We start from the raw sequence: 27,116 nt of genomic DNA, 5'->3' as shown, positions 1-27,116 counted from the left end.
TTGGATTTAGTAGGAGAAGAATGTTGATAACACACTGATGTTTTTAGTTGTTGCTAAGTACTGCTTATGCTAGTCAAGGACTTTTCAGCTCCCCATTCTCTACCAGGTACACAAGAAACTGGGAGGGGGCACAGCCAGAATAGTTGATCCAAACTGACCAAAGGGCTATTCCATACTATATGACGTCATGCGCAGTATAGAAACTGGGGGGGGTTGGCCGGGGAGCAGCGATCGCTGCTCAGGAACTGTCTGGGTATCGGTCGGCGGGTGGTGAGCAATTGCATTGTGCATCACTTGCTTTGTATATTATTATTACTATTATTATTATATTGTTATTATTATTATTTTACTTTATTTCAATTATTAAACTGTTCTTATCTCACCCCAGGAGTGTTTCTCACTCTTACTCCTCCGATTCTCTCCCCCATCCCATTGGGGTAGGGGGAGTGAGCAAGCAGCTGCGTGGTGCTTAGTTGCTGGCTGGGGCTAAACCACGACAATAAATTTACAGTAAAGCCACTTCATTGGATCTTTTATTCTCAAATACCAATAAAAATGTAATACATCAGTGACACTGACATGTGATAGTTGACGGTCCAATGGTTAGAAAACTCAAACCAAAACAAGTTTTTGTTCACCTGCTAAATGGCACAAGAATTATGAGGGAATTCATCTACAAAATGCCTGTACTCAATAAGCCAAGCACCCAAGTAGCACAGCAAATGGATGTCAGTGGAATTCCCTGTCTCAAACTGAACTTGTGGCAGCAACGAACAAAGTTATTTCCATCATTTAAGTCCTGCACAAGCGTTCCTCCACTCATGATGAGAAAAATCAAGGCTTCAATCCCTACCATAAATGGAGAAATTAGGACTAGCAGCCAGCTGATTACTGCAGCACTGACAGAACAATGCGATGATCTTGAAAAAGTAAAGCAAGCAGCAAATCTGAACATCTTCAATGGAGATTAAGGTATTTTCTGGGCATCATACTGTGCTAATGAATAGCTAATGCAAGATTTTCCCCTAGCTAATACTACACTTGTACTTTTTTTTCCCTGTTAGGTCTAGACTTGTAGAAATTATTTACGTCATAAATATGACAACAGGTACTTCATACCACCTACACACATGTACCACTGAGCACTAGCCCCTTTCAACCCTAATCTGATAAAACAGACCTGTCATCTTAGGCACATTTTGATGCAGGAAGGAAAACATGCTCACAAGGGGACGGTCTCCATCTGAAAACGGCAATCTAAAAATGACAATGAAGGTAGGTTGGGCTGATAGGCTGTCCTAATTATTTTGACAACAGTATCACCAACTTTCTCATTCTCCTTCACTCCCAACACAGTCTGACTATTACCTTCTCATAGACTGACATGGGATTTAGGGGCATGAGAGGACAGCAGCGCAAGGGAAAAGTTCTGGTGGCAACAGCCCTAGGCAACTGCTTTGTCTCAGGATGACATGGGGGGATGGACATTGGGATTTGGGAGTCCTGGGGTACTGGAAGACATTTCACATTTACAGGTGAAATGCCAACAGTGATATTTAGCATGAAGAATGGAGGGCTCATCCCAGCTATACAGAAAATGGTGGTGCTTTACTAAGAAAATGGATGACCACTCGGCCCAGCCACCACCATTAGTCTCCTTCCAGCTCCCTTTCTTTCATTGCTTACTATAGACTTACAAAAAATAAAGAAATCCAGTGGCAGGATGGGCTCAAGGAAGGAGTCTAGTCAGTCTGCACTGAGTCAGGGAGCACAGCCAATGGCACTGCTGAAAGATGGCAAGAAGTAGATCTGCCTGGGTTCTCTTCTTTCTCCAGCAAGAAAAGAAAGGTTGGGAAGAATCATGCAGATCTGCCAAATTTAGCTTGTGTCGCCTTTAGTCAAAGAACTGTCACTGGCAAATGGTGTCTGCTACCAACAGCTCTCCCAGAAACAAATGATTGTTGTCCTGAATCTTTAATTGGTGGACACTAAACAGAGGGAGAAAAAGTGTACTAATGCTATGCCAATCACAAATGCAATTTTACAATCTGCTGAAGACCAAGAAAGATTTTGTTTATTTCATTGTGTTTTACCCTGAACAGTAATGTAAGCTGCTCTTACTCTACAAGCTTATGTTTTGGCAGGTCTTTTTTGTGACTATGACATCCTGCTAGGCACAGACCAGTCTGAAATAGTATGACTAGCACTATGAACATAGGTCATATAACATAATATGAAACAGATCATATAACAATTATAAACTTACTATGCTGTGATCATCTGATATATCAACATTGGTAGAAAGCTGCACTAAATTCTAAAATGTTTTCCACTGCTAACAGGGTATGAGTTTATTTCAGACTTCAAAATATTCCCTGGACTGCAGTCTAAGACTAACAATTTCATGCTTTTATATTAAAATCCACAAATTCTTTCACAAATCCATTCAAATACTAAGGCAGAAGCTAGAACAGAAACTTTCTATTAGAACAGTGAAAGTTCAGAAAAGTTTCAGGTAATGCAGAAAGAAAGCTTATGTACTAGTAACTGTAATTCTTTGAGATATGTTGCTTATATGTACATTTATACTGCGCATAAGGAAGAGAGCTTTTTCCTCTTTTCAGAAAAAACTTTGACAGCTTTGAAAAGGGTTTTTTTGAGAAATACTTTCTTCCATCAACTGTGGGACAATCCTCCATTGGGCAAAATCAATGTTCTTTGGCTTCTGGACAGTGCCTTGGCCATTCTATTTTGTACAATGGGGCTAGACTAGAGACAATATTAAATTCTGTTTTCAAATTACACTAGTAAAAAATCACTGCATTTTAGTAACTTTGGTTGGGTCATGTTTTAAAAAACAAAACTAATTCAGCCAGAACGTAGCATGAATTGATACAATCCTTTTGTTTGTCATTGTAGACCTAAATTTTATTCACTGTACCCTATCCCATCTGTACACAAAGGCCCCAACTGAATACCTGAGTACAACAAAAGGAGCATCCACATGGCTGCAGCTAAGTACATAGTTAAACATGTTTAAACCCATGAACAAGATGGAAATCTTGCAGAAGACAATCCTGAAAAAGAGCAGTGCTCACATTTATAGTTTTCCTGCTTAACTTTTTGAATCAAAGCCTTGGCATTCCAGTTAGAATTGGTCAGAAAAAGACACTGCTGTCCTACAGAAAATTCATGCTTCAGCATTTGCCTTTGTCACTACACAAAATGAACTATTTAAGGTTTTTTATACATGAAAAATCAAAGAAAATACAATTAAAAAATGTCAAAGCTAAAAAGCATTCACCATTAGGAACAATGTTATTTTGACAGAAGATATCCAATCTGAATTGCAATATACTTCTTTCAAACAAAATGCTTAGATCTTTTGGAAGAGTATTTCTTTCTGTAACACTGTTCCAAAATGGTAATTTTCATGTCAAGTTACTATTTGGTTTAAACTGCCATTTCAAATGAACAAAACATCAATTTGCACACAGAAAACAGAGCAGAATGCTGCAAATGCCAAGCCTGCAGTCCTGTCTCAGGAATCTGGAGTTCTTTGTTGTGTGATGGCAGTTCCAAGAGGTGAACTTCATAATCCAGAATACCACCACCAATTTCAGTGCGATGAGAAAACTTTCTACAGTTCGTTTTACTGCCTCCTCTTATTAACCTCTCTAATAGCCAGGATACAGACAAACAAGGATATCCCTAAAGCCATACAAAGATATACGAGGGTCTACATGGATCCAGACCAGGGCTAGCATGTACCCAGGTTAGTTCTTGCAGAGTCAGACCTGGCTAGGCTCTCTTACAGCACTGGATGTGAGCTTGCTCCATGCTTTTGTGTGTAGTACACTTAGGCCCTTGAACGGGCTAATTCGCAAACTTTTCAGTACCAGCATTTCAGTATCCAGGGCCTACTCAATCCACAACCCTGACTTCTCAAGATGAGCGACTATAACTACCTTTTCAAACTATTTTATTACTTTCTGGTTTTCCATTATCATTCTTTCCTAAAGCTCATGCTGGCTCGTTATTCTTCATCCAATAGTTTAAATCGCTGCTTTGCTTGTCAATGCAATTTCTCATACTGAGATATTGCTTATCCACTGGTTTCTTGCCCATTGCATTTTTATTTTAAACAAAAGTGTATTGTAATATATTTCATAATGTTTAAGGTGCTTTGTATACTATACCTCATCAAATTCTTCTGTCATTTTCCTTATGATTTCTGCATTTTGCATGTTCCTGAACATTTCAATTCTTACAGTACCTGTAACATAATGAAGGAACAAAAGAAGTTAACACAACCCATTTTTTGTTACGTCATAATATCAACATTTTTCTGTTGCTAAACTTACAACTCAATAATACATATGAAAGAGTATATAATGCAATAATAACAGGAATGTATAGAACAAGACTGTCTCTTGAAGTGCGTAAAAAAATCATCTGTCCTGGAAAGTGCTATCATATTAGGAGTTAGTAAAATTTTCCATCTTTTTATTCTTTACAACTGAACAAGTGTGATACAGAAGTGATAGCAATGTAGGACTCGGGCCATGTCTGCAGTTGCCAAGTGTTTTTAATTTTGTGTGCAAAGTAAAATGAAGACCATCTTTCAGTTCCACAGCCACTACTAGTAATTCTCCACTTTTTTTCTTGGGTCACCTGGATTACAGATATACCATGACGTCTATGTGGAGACACAGGAGTGGTTTTCAAAGTGCTTAGCTCAGGACCAGCATGGCTTATTGACTTAGGCACAGCACTGCGGGAATGGAGCTACAGCACCTGCAGACCAGAGCTAGCACAATTGCATCATATGGTGCTACTGTCAGCAAGGCTTTGCAAAACCAAAGGCTCCAAAGGACTCAGTCAAGATGTGAGCCAGCTCAGGACCAAAAGCAGCAATTGCATCCGTGTTATTCCTTCATTTGGATTATGCCATTCCCCCTTGTTACACCCAAACAGTTGATAGGATTAACTTTTCATTGTAAATTGAACAAAGCTACAAAAATTGAAAATATAACAACACAATAGCAATAAATGAACATTCTTCTTACTTGATCCTAAATTCAATTAGTATAAATGAATAAAGTGTTTTTACACATTATTGCCTTTGCAAATACATATTGTCTAAATATTCAGCCATATAGCACAAGTCAACTTTTTTTTTGTTACTTGCACAATCTTCTTTTTGCCACTTCACGATCTTCTTTTGTTAATGGAGGAAGTGCAGAAAAGTTAAGCAAACTGAGCTACAAAATCCATCCCAACATCATTAACATTACAATGAGTAAGTCTCCCTGTGTTTGAAAAAGTTCAATTGGATTAGTGATCCACTGCATGGCTCCAAAAATTCAAACCATAACAGAAGCAGCTTAACAGCTAATAGTATTACTCCTTGTACAAAGGATAAATAAAGTTAATTTAAGTATACTAAATATTATGAAAATGTTTTAATTCGGATATTTCATTCCTTGAAAAACAAGCATTAGAAACATACATATTTCAAAATATGCAAGGACAGTCACAGCACACCAATCCTCTATATCTTAGCAGGGGTACCATTTTACAATGCAACTTATATATTGATTTCTTGAATTGGTTTTGCTTCTTCATGAAATAATATTTACTTGTTATCTATTTCATACTGGGTAACACTGTCAACCTCAGTTCTAACAATGGCGATTTACGTTTCTGCATGGTAATTTCCATATTATTAACAATTAGTAATGCATTGAATATAAAATGTAATTAATGCAATTTATAGTAATATATTAATATAAAGTAATGCAATTAATGTAAAACAAGAAACCCAAGAGAATACTACCATACAACAGTTGAAAGCCTGTTTTATCAGCTTTGAAACCATCTGTAAATGCAGCTGTATTTTAATGTTTCCCCCAATACTAAAAGTTTTGTTTTGAGTAAGTGAAACAGTTTGACAGTATGTCTCAGTGTATTGAACAGCGGACAGCTATTCTTAGAAATCCACCTCAACTGCATTCATACCTCTTTCTCTCACTGCATGCTGTCATCTGTTGCTCTTATGTAATATAACCCTCATTGAATTAGTAACTTACTGACCTTTGTTATTTCATTTTTTATAGCCCTGATTCTAATTTTATTCTTGTCTATTTATGACTTCTGTTAATAATCTTCAATACCTTCCACATAATATATAACCATATTACTTTGTCAGAAAAAGTAAAAATACCGTAACTAAAATTCCTTGTTAATGTACTTCACTCAATTCAAATCTCCCCTCAACTTTGTATAATTCTGTTGTGGTTCTCGGTATCTTTTCTCCCTGAGGATACAGAAGGCAATTATACTGTGGTCACTATTAGTGGCTCAGATATTGTTACTTCTTAAACAACCTCCTGTATGTTACTTCACAGTCAAGTATAATTTCTCCTTGAACAATTTCTCTTAAGGAATCTCTTTCAGGAGGTGACTGCTTAAAGCACTGCTTCTTTAATTCAGCAACTTTGCACATGCAGTAACAGTGCTCAGAGAAAGCTGATGGCTCATACTGGATGCACTCACCAATAACAAATTGCACACACTGTACCACAGACACATGGAACCTGCCCACTAAATTGGCCAAGGGGAGAGGTTGCAAACACAGGACTACAGACCACAGGCAGTTTCCCTTGAATCACAAAAAGGCTTTTTACCTTCCGTGACTAGAACTGAGACAGCATCATCTGTCTCCTGGACACGTTAGGATTTCTACTGATCACTGTGCAGAAGTATTACAGATAAGGCTGCTGTAGATTCTACATGTATCTTCCACACAAGCAATAGTCCAGCTCTTTTTGGGCATGGGGCACAGGCACGCACAGGATGAAACAAACTCTTGACATCTTCTAGAGATGCCAGGGTGGATAAGAGCTCAACGCTGCCAAGGAAGTGTCAGCAAGCATTAAGAGGAGTGAAGATGAACAGCACTTACCAACTCACTGTCACGTCTCATTCTTTCCTCCACTTTTTATGACAAAGTTTACTGGAAGTCATGTCAAGCAAAATGAGCATTTCTACTTATCTGGCAGTAGGTAATAGCTTTGGCCTGACTGTTTTTTCTAGCACCACCTTTCCCCACGCCCGACCAAAACAATCCTGTCTATTTTTCTGGGAAACGGATTTAACACTCTGCAAATATGCTATGAAGACTCTGCTCACAACACATTTCATGGTGTCATCGTAACATTTCAATACAACAATGGTCAACACTGTTGAAATTCGTAGGTTTTGTAATTAGTGAAAAGCTAAACTCTCCCATTTTGAAGTGAATTCTTAAAATATAACAGATTTTCTATAAAATACAATGAAGGTGTGGAGTGCATTCCCATGGTCTCTGCCTTCCTCATGTTGCTACTAGTCTTCTCTATTTTTCTAAACTGAATTTTACCTCTGTCATGAGACTCTCACTCTGTAGTTAATGAACAGGATTTAAATTGTCTTAGCCCATTAACAAATTGAGAAGCCTATTCCACTTCAGTACTAAGTTCTCAGTTCAAACTTATTCACACACATTGTGTTTTAAAGAGTCTTCTTGCTGACATGCAAGTCTATTTCCTTAATGACAAATTCCCATTTAACTTTCAGCTAAAGACAGATATCAATTTAACTTGTCAATAATTAATCATGTCACCCAACCTGGCTTTTAAAAGTGAAAACAAAAAACCCCATACAGACGACACAACATTATTTCAACTAGACAAGAGAAAGACTAAAAGGGCCTATACCAAATTGCATGAATACACTTTAAAGAAAAAAAAAAAAAAAAAAAGCTGTGTATGAAACAAGATATAACATTTCCAGGAGATGTAACATACCACAAACTCAATGGCTTCAAGACATGTATTTATAGCGAGAAGACTAACCAGCTATAACAGTAAGCCCTGCAAAAGAAAAGTGACAACAAAAATCTCCAAGAGCTTTCTAAAATGCGTAAGCTCTCAAGTTTCAGCAACCACCAACCTTTAATACTGGCAGTTAAAGAGGGTACTCTTTGGATGCAGGTTGTCCCATAACTACCTTTCCTCCTCTCAAACAGAAGGTACTAACCACTGCTGGAAATCAGGGAACACCATCATACCAAACACTACAATGGCCTCTTGCATATGGCAATTCTGGTATTTCTAGAGGAAAGGGAAGCTTATATGACAGAAACAAGCCACTGCATAAGTGGTACTCCAGTTATAATAACCCACAGTCATTTAAAGACTACTAATGAAAAGAAATTACTCACTAGTAAATGGACTCTTGAAATCTAAACTGCTGACAGGTGCTAATAAATTATACACTATGTAGTATACTAACTATACTATATAGTCAGTTTTAATCTTTGGTATCTTATTCATGGAAGCTACACAGACAATTTTATCCCTTCTCTTTTGGACCACCTGCTCAAACTGTGTAAGCTGCAAGAAAAGCGGTGGGAAAATTGCAGCTCAAGAATAAAGTAAATGGATAGAAAGTAAGCCCACAAGTCTCCTGCCAAAGAAGGATTTATCGTGGGACCTTAAATACATGGTGACTGATTAGTATCTCTCACCCACAGAAATTGGAAGAACAGTAACCTGAAGAAAGATTTATAAAGACATCAAGATGAAGACACTAGAAGATTTGCACTGGAAAGTATCATATAAAAAAGGCAATGTACTCTTTTGCATTAGCTGACAGTTGATAGTTGGGACCAGAGCACTGGGAAGTAATCTTGATTGTTGAAATTGTCAAGAGAGGGCAAGTTTAATAAAGATCTTGCATGGATGGATGATGATTACAGAACGGCTGGATGGGCAATATTTCTTTCCCTCAATATCATTCAATGTGCATTTCCTATACCTTTCTCCCCACTTACCATTTAGATCATAAGATATAATCCACTTCTACAATGTCTGTAAGTGCAATTTTTAATCATCTCAGAAGTGTTAGTGACAAATCTCTGTATGAAAGATGATAAACAAAGACTGAAGTCAAACCATAAAGAGCACATTATTTCTCACTGCTCAACTTGGGTCGTGGTACACTTCTGTAACACTTCATTTACTGTTCCCAGAAGAGAGCTGCCTGAAACTAACCAGAAATTACTCATGCCAGTAAAAGAGTTTATTTTCTGTGGCTTGCTCACAATCACATAGGAACACTGAAGTAGATTTTACCTCATTGGAATCAATAGGTGTTAATCATTAATCTAGATGGAAGCAGTATTGGGACAGCTGAAGTACATCCAAATAGATGCTGAGACTCCTAAATCCCATCAGCGCTCCTAACTTTGTATTGATTTCTGTGCTTGAAAACTGAAACACTTCACTGAAACCAGAAGTCAGGATTCTAGAAAGACATTAGCCTACTTAGTTGAATTTCAGCTTTCATGGCACATGCAGGACTAGAAGACCCTTTTATTGACTTATTCCTTTTGCATGGACTCTACATTGCCCAACTGCTGCTGCCAGTGAAGTGGTATCCAAAATCCAGTCTCTTCCTAAAAGACACAGACCTAATTCTTCCTTATAACAACTTTAGACAGTGAACTCTTACTGAATGAATCAGCAAGAATTCCAACGGGGGGGAGGAATATGGCATCATGCAATTAAAACCTTATCAAACAGAGAATCACAGGCAACTGTTAAAAAGAATTATAATGGTTCATCTAAGTCTACCCTCCTACAACAAAACCAAACCCAAATACCTGTCAGTTCCCAAAATATATTTGAATGCGTTCTCTGAAATCTCCCTGTAATGCTAACATCTTACCATTCACATGATACACAGTATACATAGGAAAAGTGTGTTCCCTTGCTGCAGTCCAATTCTTTAATTGACCTTCTGCTTATTAATTTACATACCAGAACATAATTTTGTTACCCTTAATTTTGTTTTACTTATTTTATGCATTGCTCTGATGTTGTCCAATACGCTCCTGCAATTCTTGAATATTTACCTTTAATCCTTTTATTTTTCACATATCATTTTGATTTTCAGAACATTGCACAGCACATGATTCAAACAAGTTGTTCTCTTGCTGTAATTCCTATTCTTCCTTTGCTTTACATTATTTTGCACTTGAGTCTTGAATATAATTTTTTGGAACAGGAAGCTCTTCATTTTTTTTTCCTTGGTCATGTTGTTTATCTATTTTTACAGTATGGTCTTTTGAAGGCCATTATCATTGCTTTGCCCTTCACTTTGCTCTCACAGAGCTAGGAATATTATTATTCTAATGATTGAGCTCATTTAAGTTGCCATCCCAATAATGAGAATTACCTCTAGAGGAGAGTGTTTTCCATTTGTGTTCTCCAAACTTCTGTACTAAAAAATCGTCACCACCACATTGTAAGAATTCACTGGACAATCCTCAACCTGCTATGTTCTACTCCCAAATGACACCTTGCTAGTTTAAGTCTCTTCATCTCACAATCTACTGTACATCAGACAACTCTACTGATTAAAAAACAACAATGAAGCTTTTCTACCTGGCCTTCTTGTTTTGATGGTTCATAGTAGACGCCTACAGCAGAAACTCCCAGCTTCTCTCCCCTTCTATCACTGCCTTGACGTTTTCAAGAAAGCTATTCTAGATTTCAGAACAAATATAAATGTAAATGTTACACAGTACAAGGATTTAGTGGCAAGCTCCTTTTCCTGAATCTTCAGATCTTGATTTTGCAAAAAATCCTTCCAAGAAATTTTTTGGAATTAGAAAAGTCATTACAGAAAACTTTGTTACCCCACTGTGACTTCTAAGCAGTATGAGAAACATATGAATAGAACAGACTTCCACCAGATAGCAGAGAAAATTACTAATGAAGTAATTTGTTACTTGTCATGGTGAATAGATAATTGAGGGTAGAGTCATGTTTCTCTATTGCAATGTGATGTTAAAGCCAAGAAAATCTGCAACAAAATATAGGTTCTGGAATGGAGGAAACTTTGGTTGCTACAGTCGTTTCCTCATTATTACGGCCCTTTTGTGTTCTCTCCTCCCAATGCCTGACTGCCACCTACAGTTCCTACTCTGTGCTCATTACATGTCCAATGATGGCATGTACATATAACATACACAGTCATTAACTGAGACAGAAAGAGGCACATTCAAAGGGACCACTACTAAAGCATTTTGAATTTTACCTCCTCTATAATACAAGGCCCAGAAATCTGTTATTGTTCTAGTTTACATAACAAACATAAGCAAGAAAACATTTTTTTCTCATTGTCATTCAAAAAATTACCTGAACTGTTTCTGCTGACCTTTCACTACCAAATTCAGCCTAAAGGAAGACACCTTGCCCAGTATGGAAGCCTCAATATAATCTCTTAAAGTTTACACAAAAACAGAAACTGACTTAAAACAATCAGTAATGTTAATAGTGCCAATAGCTATAAGGAGTATCAATAAAGGTTGTCAAAAATGTCAGTACAGCTGGGAGGACTTATTGTTTTTACTATCATAGGGCTCACTGCATGAAACAGTGGAATTTTAGTACCAAATCCTTGCTATTTCTGATATCCAGAAGGATATCAAGGATGATATCCAATTCAAGGATAATTGCTTCATTTTTAGAGTGAGCAATTCCATATTACACTTAGAAGCTCAAAGTTCTGAATGAGATTAGGAAGTTGATAACTTTATGTATATAACCAGTGTTTTTATGATTGGAATGGTTCATCTCTTTTAAAAACTAAAATGTTACTTGATCCAGAAGGTAACAGTGAAGGTAACGATTCCCTCATTACAGGTATGAGAAGAAATACATTGAAGGCTGTCAGAAATTTTTACAAAGAGGACAGTAACTTCTGTCGACGACAATCCAGTTATTTCCCCTTGTGGCAAAAAAAAAAAAAGAAGTACACATTCTTCTAATAAAACATGATAGAAACTTAATGTCTACTGTAAAGAAACCAAATCCTATGAAATTCCTAAGCTCAAATTATGTGTGAGAATTTGCTACTTGCTTAAACTATCCTGAGTGTTAGCAGAATAAAAAAAGGGAAAAATAAATAATCCAGGAGTGACCCAAAGAACTACATACCATTAAATCTGATTGCTGTACCAGATTGGAATGTGATGTACTATGGAACTGGTAAGCCTATTCAAGGATTGATGTTATTTTTGTGAAGTAATGCTTCACAAACCCCTTGGACCTCCATAAGGCATCAATAAGTGGCTAAATATCATACATTTATGCAAAACATACACATTTTCAAAATCCTATAATGATCTCCCTCATCTTAGTTCTTAAAGAACCTGATATGCAATAGTAAAGAAAGTTTTCAGATTAAAAGATGGGAGAGCAAAGATAGCAAATATGGTCATTTTTCAGAATGGAATGAACCTATCAATAGATTTTTCCAAGCATCGGTGTTGACAGGAATATACTAAATAGCAGATATAAATGCTTTGAAAGAAAGGATGATAATGGAGCAGACAAAGTTTGCTGGTGACAGAATTATTTAGAATAGCTAGAATTAAAGCTGACAGCCAACAGTGCCAAAGTATTTCATAGTAATGAAACTGATAAAATGGCAAATAATGCACTTCAAGAAAAAAAGCATGCTAATTCTACAAACAACGGCTAGAAGTAGGCCTACATAATTTAGTGCATGAAAAATTGTACACGTCGTGTTCAAGTATTAAAATTTTGATAAAGGAAACTTCCTTACTCTGAGTGTAAGCCAGATAATACTTTTTTTGATATGACTCTACAGTATTTGCATTTGTAAACTGTAAGCTGCTTTTCATCTTGATGTTAATGCCACTGACTAACAGAAGCCAAATAATAACCAAAGCCACTAAACTTGCAATGTAGTATTTGTACTGAATGATTTCACAAAATAGATCTTTTCATGATTTGATGGCTCAAAGTAGTAATTCTCACAAGGCACCCACCTTTTTGTCAGATAACTTCAGGCTTGAACAACAGTAAATGACATGAACATCAGTAAAAAGCTCAGGAGCCTTTGCTACCCCAAAGGCAGTGCTTTGTTTCTGGTAATGTCTTAATGCTTTTGCTCTTGGAAGTATCCACAACTGCAGTCATCCAGCAGCCGCATCCTGCCCTGCATTGCCTCAATTCACTCTGGCTGAATGAGAAGTCTGTGATCAAGGAGGACACTTATGCTTGAGGAGAGAGGGAAAGCACTGACTCTAATGTATTCTTGGGTTTATGCTCCTCTGAAACTTTCCACCTGTTTACTTAGTACTGGTTCCAAGATTAATTTCTGTGAGCACTACTCATTGCTGCAGTTTCCTGCACACATGCTGTAAGGAAACATTTGTTAAGAAAAACATTGCTCATGGATATGATGAAACAAAAACTAACATAGGGATTTTTGTACTAGGTGTTCGGAAGAGTGCAAGTACAAGTCACCATTAGATGAAACTTGCATTTGGCAGTAGTTCAGGGTTTACCTGAACTGCAGGTTTTTAAGCCACACTGTGACCATTGGATTTAATAGCTGCTAGTGGATCTATCATCTCTTAATTAATTTGTACTTTTCATCTCCACAGAACTGTGCATCAATGAAACCTGCAGTTTAGGTCTATATTCCTTAAGAAGGTACCCCATTCTATATTTAAAGCTGCTGCCTGATCATTTTATTTGATAAGCCTGGGATCTTTTTTTGCAAAGAGTGAATAACTGTTCCTGTATTTGCCGTTCTTTTCCCCATTGCTTGGGTTTTTCTCTCTAATTTTGTATATCCTTTTGGAAGTGGGATGGTCAGAACTACATTCAATGTTCAAGATGCAGGTGCAATATAAGTTTGAGAGATTTTTTTTTCTTTTGTTTCTAATATACACACACATAAATTTATCCTCTATTTCTAATTCCTAACTTCACCTCTCAGAGCACTGCCAAGCAAAGAGGTTATATCTTCAAATTATTCACAATGACAGCAGGCTCCAGGAGCAAAACATTAGTAACAACAGCTTATTACTACATATGTGGAACAAGACTTCGGCTGCATGCTGTCAGAAATTACTCAAATCCAGCAATATAAACATAGGTAGTTTTGAGGTAGAGCTGAAAGTTAAGTGTAAGATACAACAGTGTAAATATTTGAAGTCCATTTAGCACTCTTTCAGAGTGCTTTTATCAAAGACTGTTTTCACATATAGACTCACACATCATCTGCATTGTTAACATGCAACCACATAAGCTTCCCTCTGTAATGAGAGCGGCCCAGTGTGGGCCTAAGCTCTTCCCCCTTCTTGGGTGGGAATCTTATCTGTGTGTATAAATACCTGATGGAAGGTTGCAAAGACGATGGAGCCAGATGTTTCTCAGTGGTGCCCAGTGACAGGAGAAGAGCCAGACAATCCAAACATGAGCACACCAATAGAGTGTGCTTACACATAACTGTGTAAGCATTTTTGTAGCCAAGGACAGAGTAAAAATATTATTGCCATCGCTAACAACAGGCCACGGGCATCATAACTGTGCCTATGTTCATTGTGCACAGCCCTAGACCCAGGCTGTTAGGCTAGTTATCAACATGTTATGAGTACCTGCTGTGTGAACTCAAGCTTGGTACCAGGTGTCTCTTCTTATAATGCACAGTTCAAGTGTCGGATAATATAATAGCAAAGGCCTTGAAAATACACAATCTGTCTGATAAACTGATTTCATCTAAGACCAATTGCTTTGTACCAGTACTTTGTACTTATAATGTATCAATATACTCTCTTTGTGCTTTCTACAATATTTCACAGCAATTACAATAAACCCCAGAACAGTTTCAAAAATACTGAGTACTTCTCGAAGGAAAAATAATGGATCTCTGTACCACCATAGTTGAAGACGCTTCATATACTACAGATTCTTTATTATGCATTCTCCTGGATAGCTAAAAGATTTCATTACCAATTTTGAAAGTAATAAACAGATAATAATTTTAAAACAGATGATTTATTCTTGCAGTGTTTCCTATGATTTTTATCAAATGTTTGTCCACTCAAGGACAAACTCAAAGCTACTTATTTTCCTTAGAAGTCTAGAATTGTAGAATAATTTCAGTTGGCAGGATTCCTGACTGTCAGCGAGTCCAAACCCTTCCCAAAGCAGGGCCAACTAGATCAGGCTGCCCAGGTGAGTTTGGGATATGTCCCAGGACAGTGATCCCACAGCCTCCCTGAGCCTTATGCCTCCAGTATTTGACCACCTCATGGAAAATGTTTTCCCTTATGTCAAACTGGAATTTCCTGCGTTTCAACTTGTATCTCTTAACTGTCATCCTATTACTATGGATTTGCATGAAGTCTGGCTTCAGCTTCTGTCTAGTCTCTCATTAATGAAGAAAGCAGTAAGATTTCCCTTTGGCCTTCTCTTCTTGAGACTGAGCAACCCTATTCTCTCAGCTTCTCCTCACTCAGGAGAGTGAGGACTCCACCGAAGGCCTTCTGGAAATCCAGGCAGATTCTTTTAACCACATCACACTTATCTGCATTACCTGCTTCAAAGAACTTCAAGCTCTTCTTCATAGAAATGATCCACCAAGGACATTCACTTCAGTGTCCATCCAAGGACATTCCCTTCAGAAGTCCATCCTTCCTTCCACTTTCTATGAATGTGCTTGTCCCACCTACAGGTTCACACTGACAAGACAGCTCAGCAGTGACCCACAGACATACTATCAACCTTCAACTCTCCTTCATACACATTTTTTGCCAAAGGATATTTTCTTTATCAGAGAAACAAATTTCTTGTTAGTCAATGTCTGCATTTCTCCCAATACATAAAACAAAACTCCGTTAAAACATGGTACCTCCACTTACCAGGAAGTTAGGAGGCAAAAGACAATCACAGGAGGATTATATAGCCAGGGTCCACCCTCTTTCCCTCAGTCTTTCTGCTTCCCCTGATGAAGTATTGATCCTTTCCTCAGTCCTCTGTTACTCTTATTTCTAGCCCTATTTCTCAGTGTTTCTCAGAAGTAGTAAAGAAGGGAAGATGAAAGAGAAGGCCTAAAAAAAATTACAAAGAGAGAAGTAATTATCTAGAGATCGTCAACTGATGTGACAGGCTCTAGACTCTACAAAAAATAGTATCTCATAAGAAACAAACAAAGCAACAACAACAAAAAAAAACAAAAAAAAAAAGAGAAACAGAATCCTTTACAGCACCCTTCTTCCCTCAAAGCAATAGGCTAGGCCCTTCTGTTGGTTGTGCCACACCTACCTGTTGCCAAAGATCTGATAGAACTCAGCAGGCCAAAAAAGCAAGTCCCCTGCAGCTACTGAAGGACCACCATACTCTGCTTCTTGTTCACCTGCCTCTCGTCCTTTGAGACTACTGATCTTGCTTTATTTACTTCAAGGAAGCTACTGTTAACTGCATGAGATCTTTTCAAATATTGCTCTGAAGAAATACACTTGATACAGGTCCTCTACAATTTTACTTAAACTGTTTGCTGCTCCAATATGTGGAAGGAAAGGATAAGGCATAAAAGGAATGTCTGCAATTGCAGCATCTATACAGTGCCAAACCTCATTAGCAATAGCACCACCAAACAGACCAAAATAGCTCCAGGTTTCCTAGAGCTGTTCCTTACTTTTCGGAATTCCCCAGTCACCACTCTGAGAGCAACCAGGCAAACACTGACTGGTAACTTCCCATGTAATTTATTTGATGGAAAAAATCAGACATGTTAAACAACAGTAAAATAGATACTTTGTAAGCACTGCAAACAGAGCTGCAGCAGAAAGCTGAAGAACTGTAACAGCCGGTTTGATGAAAGCTGGTATGCTTCCTAAAATGAGACTGGAGATACAGAAACGTCTTTGAAACAAGTTATATGTAAAACATTTAATTTCCCTCATTAAATGAAAGCCACTATCTACCTGAAAAGTTTTTATGCTTTTTTAATTAATCTGAAAGAATGAAATGAGACTTGTGTGCATTTCTGTCTGTAAGTATGCTACTTAATAAATTCTGAACTATTTGTTTAAACCAAATCTGACTGATCTTGGATATAAAGTGTTCCAATAAATTTTACAAAAGCAGGTAGTTGAGTAGAAGCCAAAGAGGTCATTCAGGCACAGTATGAACCATGACCTCAATCTCTGTTAATCTCTCTCAGCTTCTGACGGAGGCTGGAGAAATACAGGGACACTCACATTGTCAATGCTGCTGCTTCAAGAAAAGCTTCAACTAGAGCACACCAGCCTCTTCCCCAGCAGTGTTTGTCTATATAGCTTATTTAGTTTCCAAAAAGTTACAAGCTGCTTCTAAATCTTTTTTAGAGTTACATGGCTTTCAGAACATCATCTCTCATAAAGACTGACACTTCATGAGTACATTCAACAGCTTTTGTATCATTCAGTAAAGTGGATCAACACAGATACACTAGAAATCACTCATTAGTTCTGCTTCTCATGAAATCACTTATTTAGAGTATATTAAAGACTAAAGCATTTACTGACCACGATCTGTAAAAAGACAATGCAAATTTAGCTGAGCTGGCTCAAAGAAATGCCTTTATTCTTCTCTCTCCTCATTTAAAAGTATGCAAGATGACAGAAGTTCTCCTTTTTCACATACTTATTTTTCCTGCTTTGCTAGGAAAAAAAAAGAAAAAAATCTGTTTTCTCTATTTGTTAGCATTTTACTTTTTGACTATCTGAACACATGTATGCAGGTTTTTCTTTGTCTAAGGAAATACAAAGAATTTGAGAAATCACATGCAAAAAAGGCATAATCTTTGTGCTTAGAAACTAAAGCAGAAATCAAGAAGTGCCAAACTTAAGATGTTCTGTGCAACCTTGATTTAGTCTCTGTGTGTGTAAACTTTGATGAGTCACCAACTTACAGGCTGTCTACTATTCTGTCTAGCTTCACTAACAACAGAAAACAGAACTGGTTTGGGAATGAATAGGAGTTGTGTAGGTGAAATTGTTGTATCTCAGGTGTGTGCAGCTCTTGCTACAGCCAATGAACTAGGTAGGGAAGTGCAGGAAGAAAGAGGGTGGACTTACAAGAGGAATTGATAGGATGTTGCAGACTGCTACTTTCTTTCACTTCTGAGTTCCTACAAGAGTCTGGACAATTTAAACTATTTCAAAGATGGTCTTTAACAGCACATTCTTCATTTTCCAGGCATCTACATTGCAGTCTCATGGATGAATTCACAGAAGTGCAGCATACAAACAATTGCAACCGCATGTAGAATCATAGAATCGTAGAATCGTTTAGGTTGGAAAAGACCTTTAAGATCATCCAGTCCAACCATTAACCTACACTACCAAGTCCACACTAAACGAATTAAGGGTAGACTAGAAAACCATGCCCCCAAGTGCCATGTATACCCATTTTCTGAACGCTTGCAGAGGTGGTGACTCCACCACCTCTCTGTGTACTGACTGTAACACCTTCCTTCAGGTATGTAAAAAACCTGAACTTAAGAAAAAGGGGAAAAGCTTGAATTAGCCCTTCCTTACCAGAGAGGGCAAGGAAGAGGGCTTAGGCTAGAGTCCTTAAGCAATTTGAAGAGGAGTAGGAAATCAGTAACAGCTATGGTTTAAACATGTAATATGTTATCTGAAAAAAACTCCCCACAGGGAGTGGCACAGATACTGTATCTGCTGTCTCAAAAGCTTTTTATATCAATGACTGTGTGCCTGGATTAGCCATTTACAGAGCAGAGACGGGATCTTTATTTACAAGGTACTTACAAATAAAAACTAGATTAAACCCTACAGAAAAAAAGCCCTTGAGGAAAACTTTTTTTTTTTCCTTTTTGATTGGAACTTGGCTACTATGAAAAAATAAGAGGAAGCATCATATTAAAAGTGAAGTTAAAACACCACAATGAATAGTTGCTCAGCATGTTTTGGCATGGGTAAGAGAACAAGAGAGCACATACTAGAGCCAAAATCAGTAAAAGTCTGGGTATGCTTGTAAAAAATATAATGCAAAAGGGAACTGTCACCTCAGAACTGAGAACAGATAAACTGCTGGAACACACACAGATCACAAGTGTTGACAAGACAAATATAAGTGGGAATGTGGAAAAAGGAGCAGAAAACTGAGAAAAAGCTCAACATATAACTTGTTTCTAACAACAGTGGGTATCTAGGATTCACTAAGGAGTATTTGAGAGCAAAATGTAAAAAAGATACACCTACATAAACTTAATAATACTAGAAAAACAAATCTTTACATAAGTGATAAAGCAGCAAGTACTGAAAAGAGTGCTGAAAGACAAACAGTAATAAATAGTGGATAAAATACAAGGGAGAATGAAGAGTTTGAGCACATTAATTAACACAAAGACAGTGGACTCAAGGGGAAAAATTAATCAAGCACCACTAAGGAAAAAGGAAAGGAAAAAACCACAGAGGAACATTGCAAGTAAAGCAGGTTTAGTCTGGAAAATTACTTAAATCCTTATTTACAATCTCCTCTCATTGTTTTGGATCCTCTACCTTACAAATTTTAATATCAGAATTAGTTGAAATTGTGTGTTTTGCTCAAATTAAAAATGGCCCTGTAAATACATCAAGTATTATCATGCCACTAATACTATTCTTTGTAGATATCCAGATGCAAAACATCACTTATGCAGCCACAGAATAAAGCAGCCACCTTACTCCTCTGGTTGTGTCTTACAGCTTGGTGGACAAAATCTTTAAAGTGGGAAAATACAAAGCAATACTTGGGTAAAATAAAATATTTTAACATAACCTACAGCTAATGTTTTCTTTTGTAAAGAACATTTAATTTTCCCCAATATTTTGTAACAAACCGCTCAGATTTTTTTTTTCTTCCTTCCCCACTAGCTTTCAAAACTTTAAGCAACCTTTCAAGGTTTCTTAGTGCTCCCTCTCCCCCACTATCAGTTTAAGATGACTGGAAGTCTTAATATCAGGATGTCTTTACTGTAATATGCTCACATTAAGTTTAACCATAATGCTGAATTTTCTGCACCGTACCCATTTTTTTGGCATAACTTCATTCTCAGCTGTAACTCCACGTCAACATAGACTCTGTCTAGTAATTGCTTTGTCCTTCCCACATGAAATTTTCCTTAAAGTTCACAACAAAAACACCGAAGGGCATTGCACTATGGATCAACTGCTTGATGAGAATATTCAAAAACTGAGTTACATTTTTCATTTATGGTCCTGTTCAGCAGCATATTCTGGCTCTATCATTCTGCAGCATCTTAAAGCAGCCCCACAACATACTCATCAGATGAAATGAGTATACTGCTACTTTGGCTGTTGAAGCAAAGCTAAACCACTGGGATCTACACCTGTCTGCCTCTCTCTTCTGCTTCCTAAGCTCATCTGTGTAGATGTGCCCTCACAGAACACATTCCTTTCTTGTAAATTTCAGAATCCATAATTTCTTCCTTTTGCCTTATACTTCCCTGCGTTTAAAGGCACAAGTTTATCTCTTCATCCTTCGTTCCACTGTTACAGATGTTTGTTTCCCTTCTCCTTGAATTTTCCCTATTAATGAGATGTAATTAATTCTTTTCTAGGATATTTAGTACTTTTTTGCTGTTATTACAGGTGGATAAGAACTAAAAAGAAATGCATAGAGGACTGCCCACTTTCAAAATGCCTGACACCTTACATTGTTTCCATGAGATCAAAGTCTCAAAATACCTAAGGGTTAAATGCATTTTTCAAAATAGTGCAATGTCTCTCACTGTTTCTAATCAGAATGAACTGCAAGCTTTGCTCAACACAGGCAGACAGAGAGGAACACTATCACAGGGTGAGGAGTGCAGATGCTTGCCTTCCCCAAGAGTAGCTTGTTTGCCTAATCTTCCTTCAGAGCACTAGGAAACATTAGCCACTTAGTAAGATCAATTCTGTGTGTATTTCCCTGAAAGAAAGCTAGGGGATAGCCATCTGTGCATTCATTTGCGCACGTTAAATCTAAATCTAAGCCATGGAGTCATGTCTAACATCTTCACAGCTCGGGTATTAAACCTGGTCCATAGTATTGCTCTTAATTTTATAACCCACCATAATCGAAGCAAAGCCAATGCAAGTAATCTCAACTATTAATACTGTATGCTACAATAAACACACTTTACAATCAAAATGGTGTACTATACTAATATACATTACATTATACTGTACCATACCAGTATTACTCTAGTACACAGCTGAGATCAACTTACTCACTTTGAATGTTAAAATTCTTCCTTCCTTCCCCAACCTCCGATTATTTTTTCTCCTTAAAACGTATTAAATACCTCTGTAATCACCGAGTCAAGTTTATTAAGCTACCGTTCATGCACAAAAGCACTGTCAAAACTAAATCCAACTTTAATTTTATATCCCAATTAAGGAGGTAAAAGAAATAACCATGGCGTTATATACATAATATCAAAGCAGCACTACAAAGCAATCACTGGCCAAAGTATCAGACAACCACAGCAATAAAGTAATATGCCAAGTTAAACTAACTGACAATTGTTATAGGCCACCCTGTCTTTCTCAAGACCAAACAGCTTATACCCAATAGTTATGACTCTACTCTGATAATACCTTGTGAACTGCTTGAACCCAGCCACTGCCCCTTATCAGCAAACTTTTTACATCAAGGCCTCATTTGAATGCAGATCTTGGAAACTTAGGGTAGAAGTTGGCAGTCACAGCTGAGTTAGCAGGTAAGAACCACGGGACCTAAGATTAGGTCATAAATATCATATGAATGTAGTTTCACTCTTTCACTCTTTGGTCTTAATTGATGCATTTTTAATACAAAGAAATAACTGGAATGAAATGAAAAAGATTGGTGAAAAGAGGTTTATGAGAAGCCTCTACAAAATTCCATGTGGGACGGAGAAGATGTACATGGAACGATTAGTTAAGTCTCAAAAAAAATCCCAAGGAAGTAGCCAGTGAATTATCAGAGCACTTAATAAGTGATTTTTCCACACAGCACATAACTGAAGTATAATCCTACTGTTACAAGCCACCATTGAAACCAGAAAGGGGGGGGGGGGGGGGGGGGAAGAAAGAAGGGGGTTGAAAAGCAGATATGAAACAAATTTGAGAGTAAGAACATCCTTCACTGCTATTAGACAAAATGGTTTGCAAGTGCTTAGAATGTGCCTGGGCTGGTATCTTTCCTGTTTGCAACATTCTTCTGTAAGCAGCTACATGTGGACCAGACAGACAGGACAGCCTTTAAAAAATTAATCTTCAGAGCTCGAGTGTACTCCCTTCCCTCCCCACAAAAAGTATCTGTTTGACAGAAGTGTTAACTCACTCCAAATGTACACATCATAAATTAAACTCTAAGCCATGGATTTAGTTATAAATTGTCAAAAAATATATTCAACAGTGAGACATCATATGACATAAGGGAGAATAAGCTGTATTCTGCGTACGACACCAGTAAGTCAAATTTCTGCATCAACTACAAACCTTCACTATCTTGATGCTAGCCCCAGAAAACTGGAGTCTCCGGGCGGGAGGAAGAGTTACATTAGTAACAAATCTTGCTTGAGAACAAAAAGCAAACTACCTCATCCACGTTTTCTGCAGCATTATCATTAAGATTAAAACTTTTGTAACTCAGCTAAAGAATTCAAGACAGTTTGAATCTCTTATGATTCCTTTGTTAACCAGGACTTAAAATTTCAATCTGTTACTGAAATACCCACAAGTGGCACCAGGAATTGACTGGCATATATTTTCTTCTGTATATTAATGGAAAGGATTACTTCTTCTGGAAGCAAATTCAGTGGTGACTGGTTGAAAAAACAGTTCAACAGCTGCTTGGAAAATTACAAATCAAGTGCTGCCGACCCATAAACCCAATCTTCTCATAATTCAGAGCAAAAAGCTACTCCATTGCTGGTCACTTACCCAACTCACCAAATAATAAAGCAAGATATGAAAACAAACTCACACCTTTCCTCAGAACCTTAAAAGAATGTGGTTTGCTGATATTCTACCAATGGTGCCATAGCAGGATGAAATTATTATTTCTAGTCAGGCATAATAGTTGAATTTATTTTCTTCTCTCTTTAAAAGCAAACATGTTAGTGTATGTGATTCTCTGCTTTGAACTGCAAAAATCAGTTAAGATTTTGGGGGTTTTAGGCCATAGTTTTAGAATAACCATCTCACTGCAAATTGGAAGTAACTTCTTCAAAAGCTCTTGAGAAAGAATTTTAATGATTTCCACTATATTCCCTACTGATGCTTGCTTCACAAGAATTGAGAATCTTCAGCTGGTTCTAAACTGTAAGTAAAACCTTAAGACAGGAAATTCTTGTTACAAGACTTGGAGTTAAGAGTAGAAAGGTCACTTAGCAACTTGACTGGCCCAGCAACTGTTGTCATTTCCATTCACCTACAGTTTCAGAATCCAAAACTGACACAGTTCAAGATCAGAGAGGCTGATCTACAGTTGCAGTTAGGATGGCATTGGATTCAATGCCTTTTTTGGTTATCAAAAAAAGCCTGAAGGGAATACTTTGAGGACTCTGGCTGAGCTCACCTCAAACAAAAGTCATGTGAGCAATATCCTTGGAACCAAAGGAGCTCCCTACAAATACACTGTCGTACACACAGCCACTTAGGACAGTATGAATTCACACATGAAACACATATGCTCTAGTTGTCAAGATTCTCTATTCCTTCCAGTTCATAACTTCGGAAAGAAAAAGGGGAGTCTTGATAAATCCAGCTCTAACTGGAAGAAATTACTCATGTTGTTATGGGATTCCATGGAAATATACCCGACCTCCCATGGTGTGTTAAATTTTGTATTTTTTAGTCTTCTCCACCATAAAGGAAAAAGCTAGCTGTCTAAAAGGCAGCCTGTGAGAACACAGGAGTAACAACAAGCTTTTGTTAACCTCAAAAGATGTTATTTTCTTGAAATGCATCTGCCTCCTCTTCATCAATGAAAAAAAAAAGTCACTTTGAATGGCTAATTAAACTGACTTGAAGAATATAAGACAAAAATCAAAACAGGAGGCAAAAATGGTTTGAATCAGTAGAGCAGAAAATTGCCATGCATTTATGTCACCATTGAATTGAAATTCCACAAATTGAAATTCCACTACAACTACCTACTCTACAAGACTATTCTCTGCTAAACTGTTTGGAAAAAAGGTATTTATTTCCATCAAATATACGTATAATCTCCTGTTATAGCTCTCAATTTAATGAATATAATGCTACTTAGCTGCACTGCTAGGTCCCTCTGAAATGTCCTTATTACACAATTGCATAATTAAAGTCACTCGCCTGACATTCCATTTCCCTATATAAACCATGTGATGTACTTATTCATCAGCTTTGGTCTCCCAAAATGAAAATTTAGTCCCTTCTTTTAATAGTTGGCCATATACTGATTTTCTCAACAGCTTTTGTGCAGAACTGCTTTACCACATTACTCTGAGAATATTGGATTTGTTTTAACCACTTCCTTTGTGCCAGAGAAGGCGGCTTTTTTATTAGGATATAGACCTTTTTAATCACCCCTGTCTTTTTCTCTTCAAAAGTAATTACTGGTGTGTACTAGCATTGCGCTTAATAAAATAAATCTATGGCTTCCTTAATGCAGAAGGATCATTAAGACGGAGAATTGTAATTACAGTGTTTGCTAAGAGAAATGTCATTTTTAGAATTTAATTCCTACCCTTGGTCTGGAAAAAGTCTGACTCAATCTTCAGCAGAATTTGCATCTTTGGAAAGACTAGAGACATGAGGAGCCTTCCTATTTGCAACCTAGTAAGAAAGTGCTAAAATCTAGTGGTATTTGATTGCTTTTCATAATTAGTTCCTGTCTTCACAGAAAGTACCATCTATATAATCTAAAAAAAAAAAAAACCCAACAAACCAGCAATGTGTCTAACACATAGGTAGAGACAAACTCATATACAGGCATAATTTGCTCACAAGTCTTAGAACACTACTGTCAAAAAAAAAAAAAATCTAACTAATGATTTTGCTTATCTGCTTAGTACAGATGTGTCCCTCCTGTAACAAATTCATAATATACAGAAAACAAACTAAGCATAAAGAGGAAATGACACAGATCTGTCTAGTAAGACAGCAACTATTCTGAATCATTAGCACCAAGAGATATTTATTGCTCTTCTCTTAAAAAGTTGTAGCATTAAAGCATCATCGATCTGAGAGTCTCAAATAGTAACTTTGTAGTCACATGAGTAGTACCATTTTCCATATTGCTATATGTAATTAAATGAATACAGTGGAAAACAAGCAGTAATATTTGAAAGCCTTACAGAATCTATCTCCAATGAACAGTGCCAAAAATAATTATTACAAGCTATGAATTTACTAAGTAGTACACAGGAGTATAACGTAGACTTTGTTCCATGCTTACAAGGAGTGCTTTCATTTTCAGCAGAGATTTGAGCATATTATACAGAACTGGCAGTGAAGAAATTGCTCTTAGACTATAATTTCAAAGGTAATTTGTCTTTCCTTATATTATACATTTGTGCTAAAATATTCTAGTATATCACAGGTTCTGTCAATTAAATAAATAAATTTATTTTAAATTATTTGAAAATTTATATTAATACACATTAATAAATTAGTTAATAGCTGATTTTAAGCCAGCTTATTTTTGGTCTGTTGTCGTACTTGAAACATGAGTAGTTCAATATATTCAGGTAGAGAGTAATAAAAAAATATGTTTGGTTTAAATTACTGTCGCTCCAATTCATAGGGTGAAATCTTGGACTGAAGTCAGACCTCAACACAGCAGGTATTTCATTCAGATTTCGAGACCACAGACCAGTATGCCCTTCATTCATGTCTCCTGTACTGAAAGGTCAAATTCCTGCAGGTTTTTTTCCACTAGTTTCTGAAAGTAGAAGGATGCACTTTTTGGGAAAAAGATGCCATTAGTTCACAAGTGGCTATAAAATGTGATGTACTATTTCAAATCTTTTTTACACTTTCAGATCTGAATTTTCTTTTTTCTTCATTTTTCAAGGCTTCCCATCCCCAGAAGAGTTAGGGAGATGCAAAACTTAAAAGAACAACAACAAAAAAAATTTGTAGCTATTTTTGCCATAGCCAAATAAACTTTGAAGAGCTAAAGAATAGGAAAAAAAATAGTAAGGAAGAAAGAGTACATGAGATGAAAAGTACAGATATCATTCAGCAGCAAACAGGAAGAAATATTGAAAACCTTTTTGGTTTAAAAACAATATACACAACGAAACTAAAGCTTTAGTTTCAAGAATGTCAAATATCAACCATTTGTACTTCTTCCACAAAAAATTGATTTTGATGTAACCATATTAATTGTCAAGTGTTTGATATGAACTTTTTAACCTTACATATCCTCACTTAAAGAACTGAACTGATGAAACATTTAATGCATGTCTGATAATCTAATGTATCTTCCACCCAAGCCAGTTAATAATTTGCATCTTATTTTCAGTTTGAATTTTATAAGCTTTCACGTTAATATAAACACACTGTAAAAATGACCTCAAGGCTCAGAAACAAGTAGTACAAAGTTCAGATCTGGTTTATCTACACCACGCATGAAATTAAAATTAAGTCATTTCCATCTGTCAGTCTTACCTTCCTATTTTTTAATGTGGTTAACAGCATGTTTTTAACTGCCTCATATAGTTATTGGGAGTGTATTTATTTCTGTATACTATGCATACAAAATATTTTATAAATCCTTGACATTACTATGACTTAAATCATGTATGAGTAAGCATCAATTTTTTTAATGTATATTAGTCCCTTACTTTGCAACTTCTCCCCTATACTCCCACACTAAAAAGGGATTTTGTTGAAGAAACTGTGAGAAAACATATTTTATACCCTTAATAAAAATACAGGCTCCAATGCAATGAATAGCATTATTTTCTAATTTGTTCAAAATAGTAAATGTTTATGATATCAACTTCTCAATAATACGTGAATGACTGAAGAGGTAAAGCTTTTTAACACATGCCAAAGCCAGCAACACCTCTCACTAACAATTTGCAGTTCCTTATGAAAGGACCATTTGCAGGAAATGATATTTATCAAGCAGTCTTCTTTCCATGCTCAATAACATCTATCTATATAGAGTGATATTATTACATAGATCACAAAACAAGACTGTGTACAAATAAAT

The 27,116-nt window shown here is 36.7% G+C and overlaps 1 protein-coding gene across 2 annotated transcripts in view; it reads right to left on the bottom strand.

Annotated features, from left to right (window-relative positions):
* The window catches only part of STAG1 (STAG1 cohesin complex component), a 159,845-nt gene that overhangs the window by 94,557 nt on the left and 38,172 nt on the right, over positions 1 to 27,116 (bottom strand). For both annotated transcript variants that reach the window (XM_075717154.1, XM_075717155.1), the window contains exon 5: positions 4,200 to 4,276. In XM_075717154.1, coding sequence (XP_075573269.1) covers positions 4,200 to 4,276 — 77 coding nt within the window. The remainder of the gene's footprint in view (positions 1 to 4,199; positions 4,277 to 27,116) is intronic.

This window comes from Pelecanus crispus, chromosome 9 (genome assembly GCF_030463565.1).
Source record: "Pelecanus crispus isolate bPelCri1 chromosome 9, bPelCri1.pri, whole genome shotgun sequence".
Taxonomy (NCBI): Eukaryota; Metazoa; Chordata; class Aves; order Pelecaniformes; family Pelecanidae; genus Pelecanus; species Pelecanus crispus.
The sequence above is the reverse complement of the archived record's forward strand: the minus strand, read 5'-3'. Positions and strand labels throughout refer to the sequence as shown.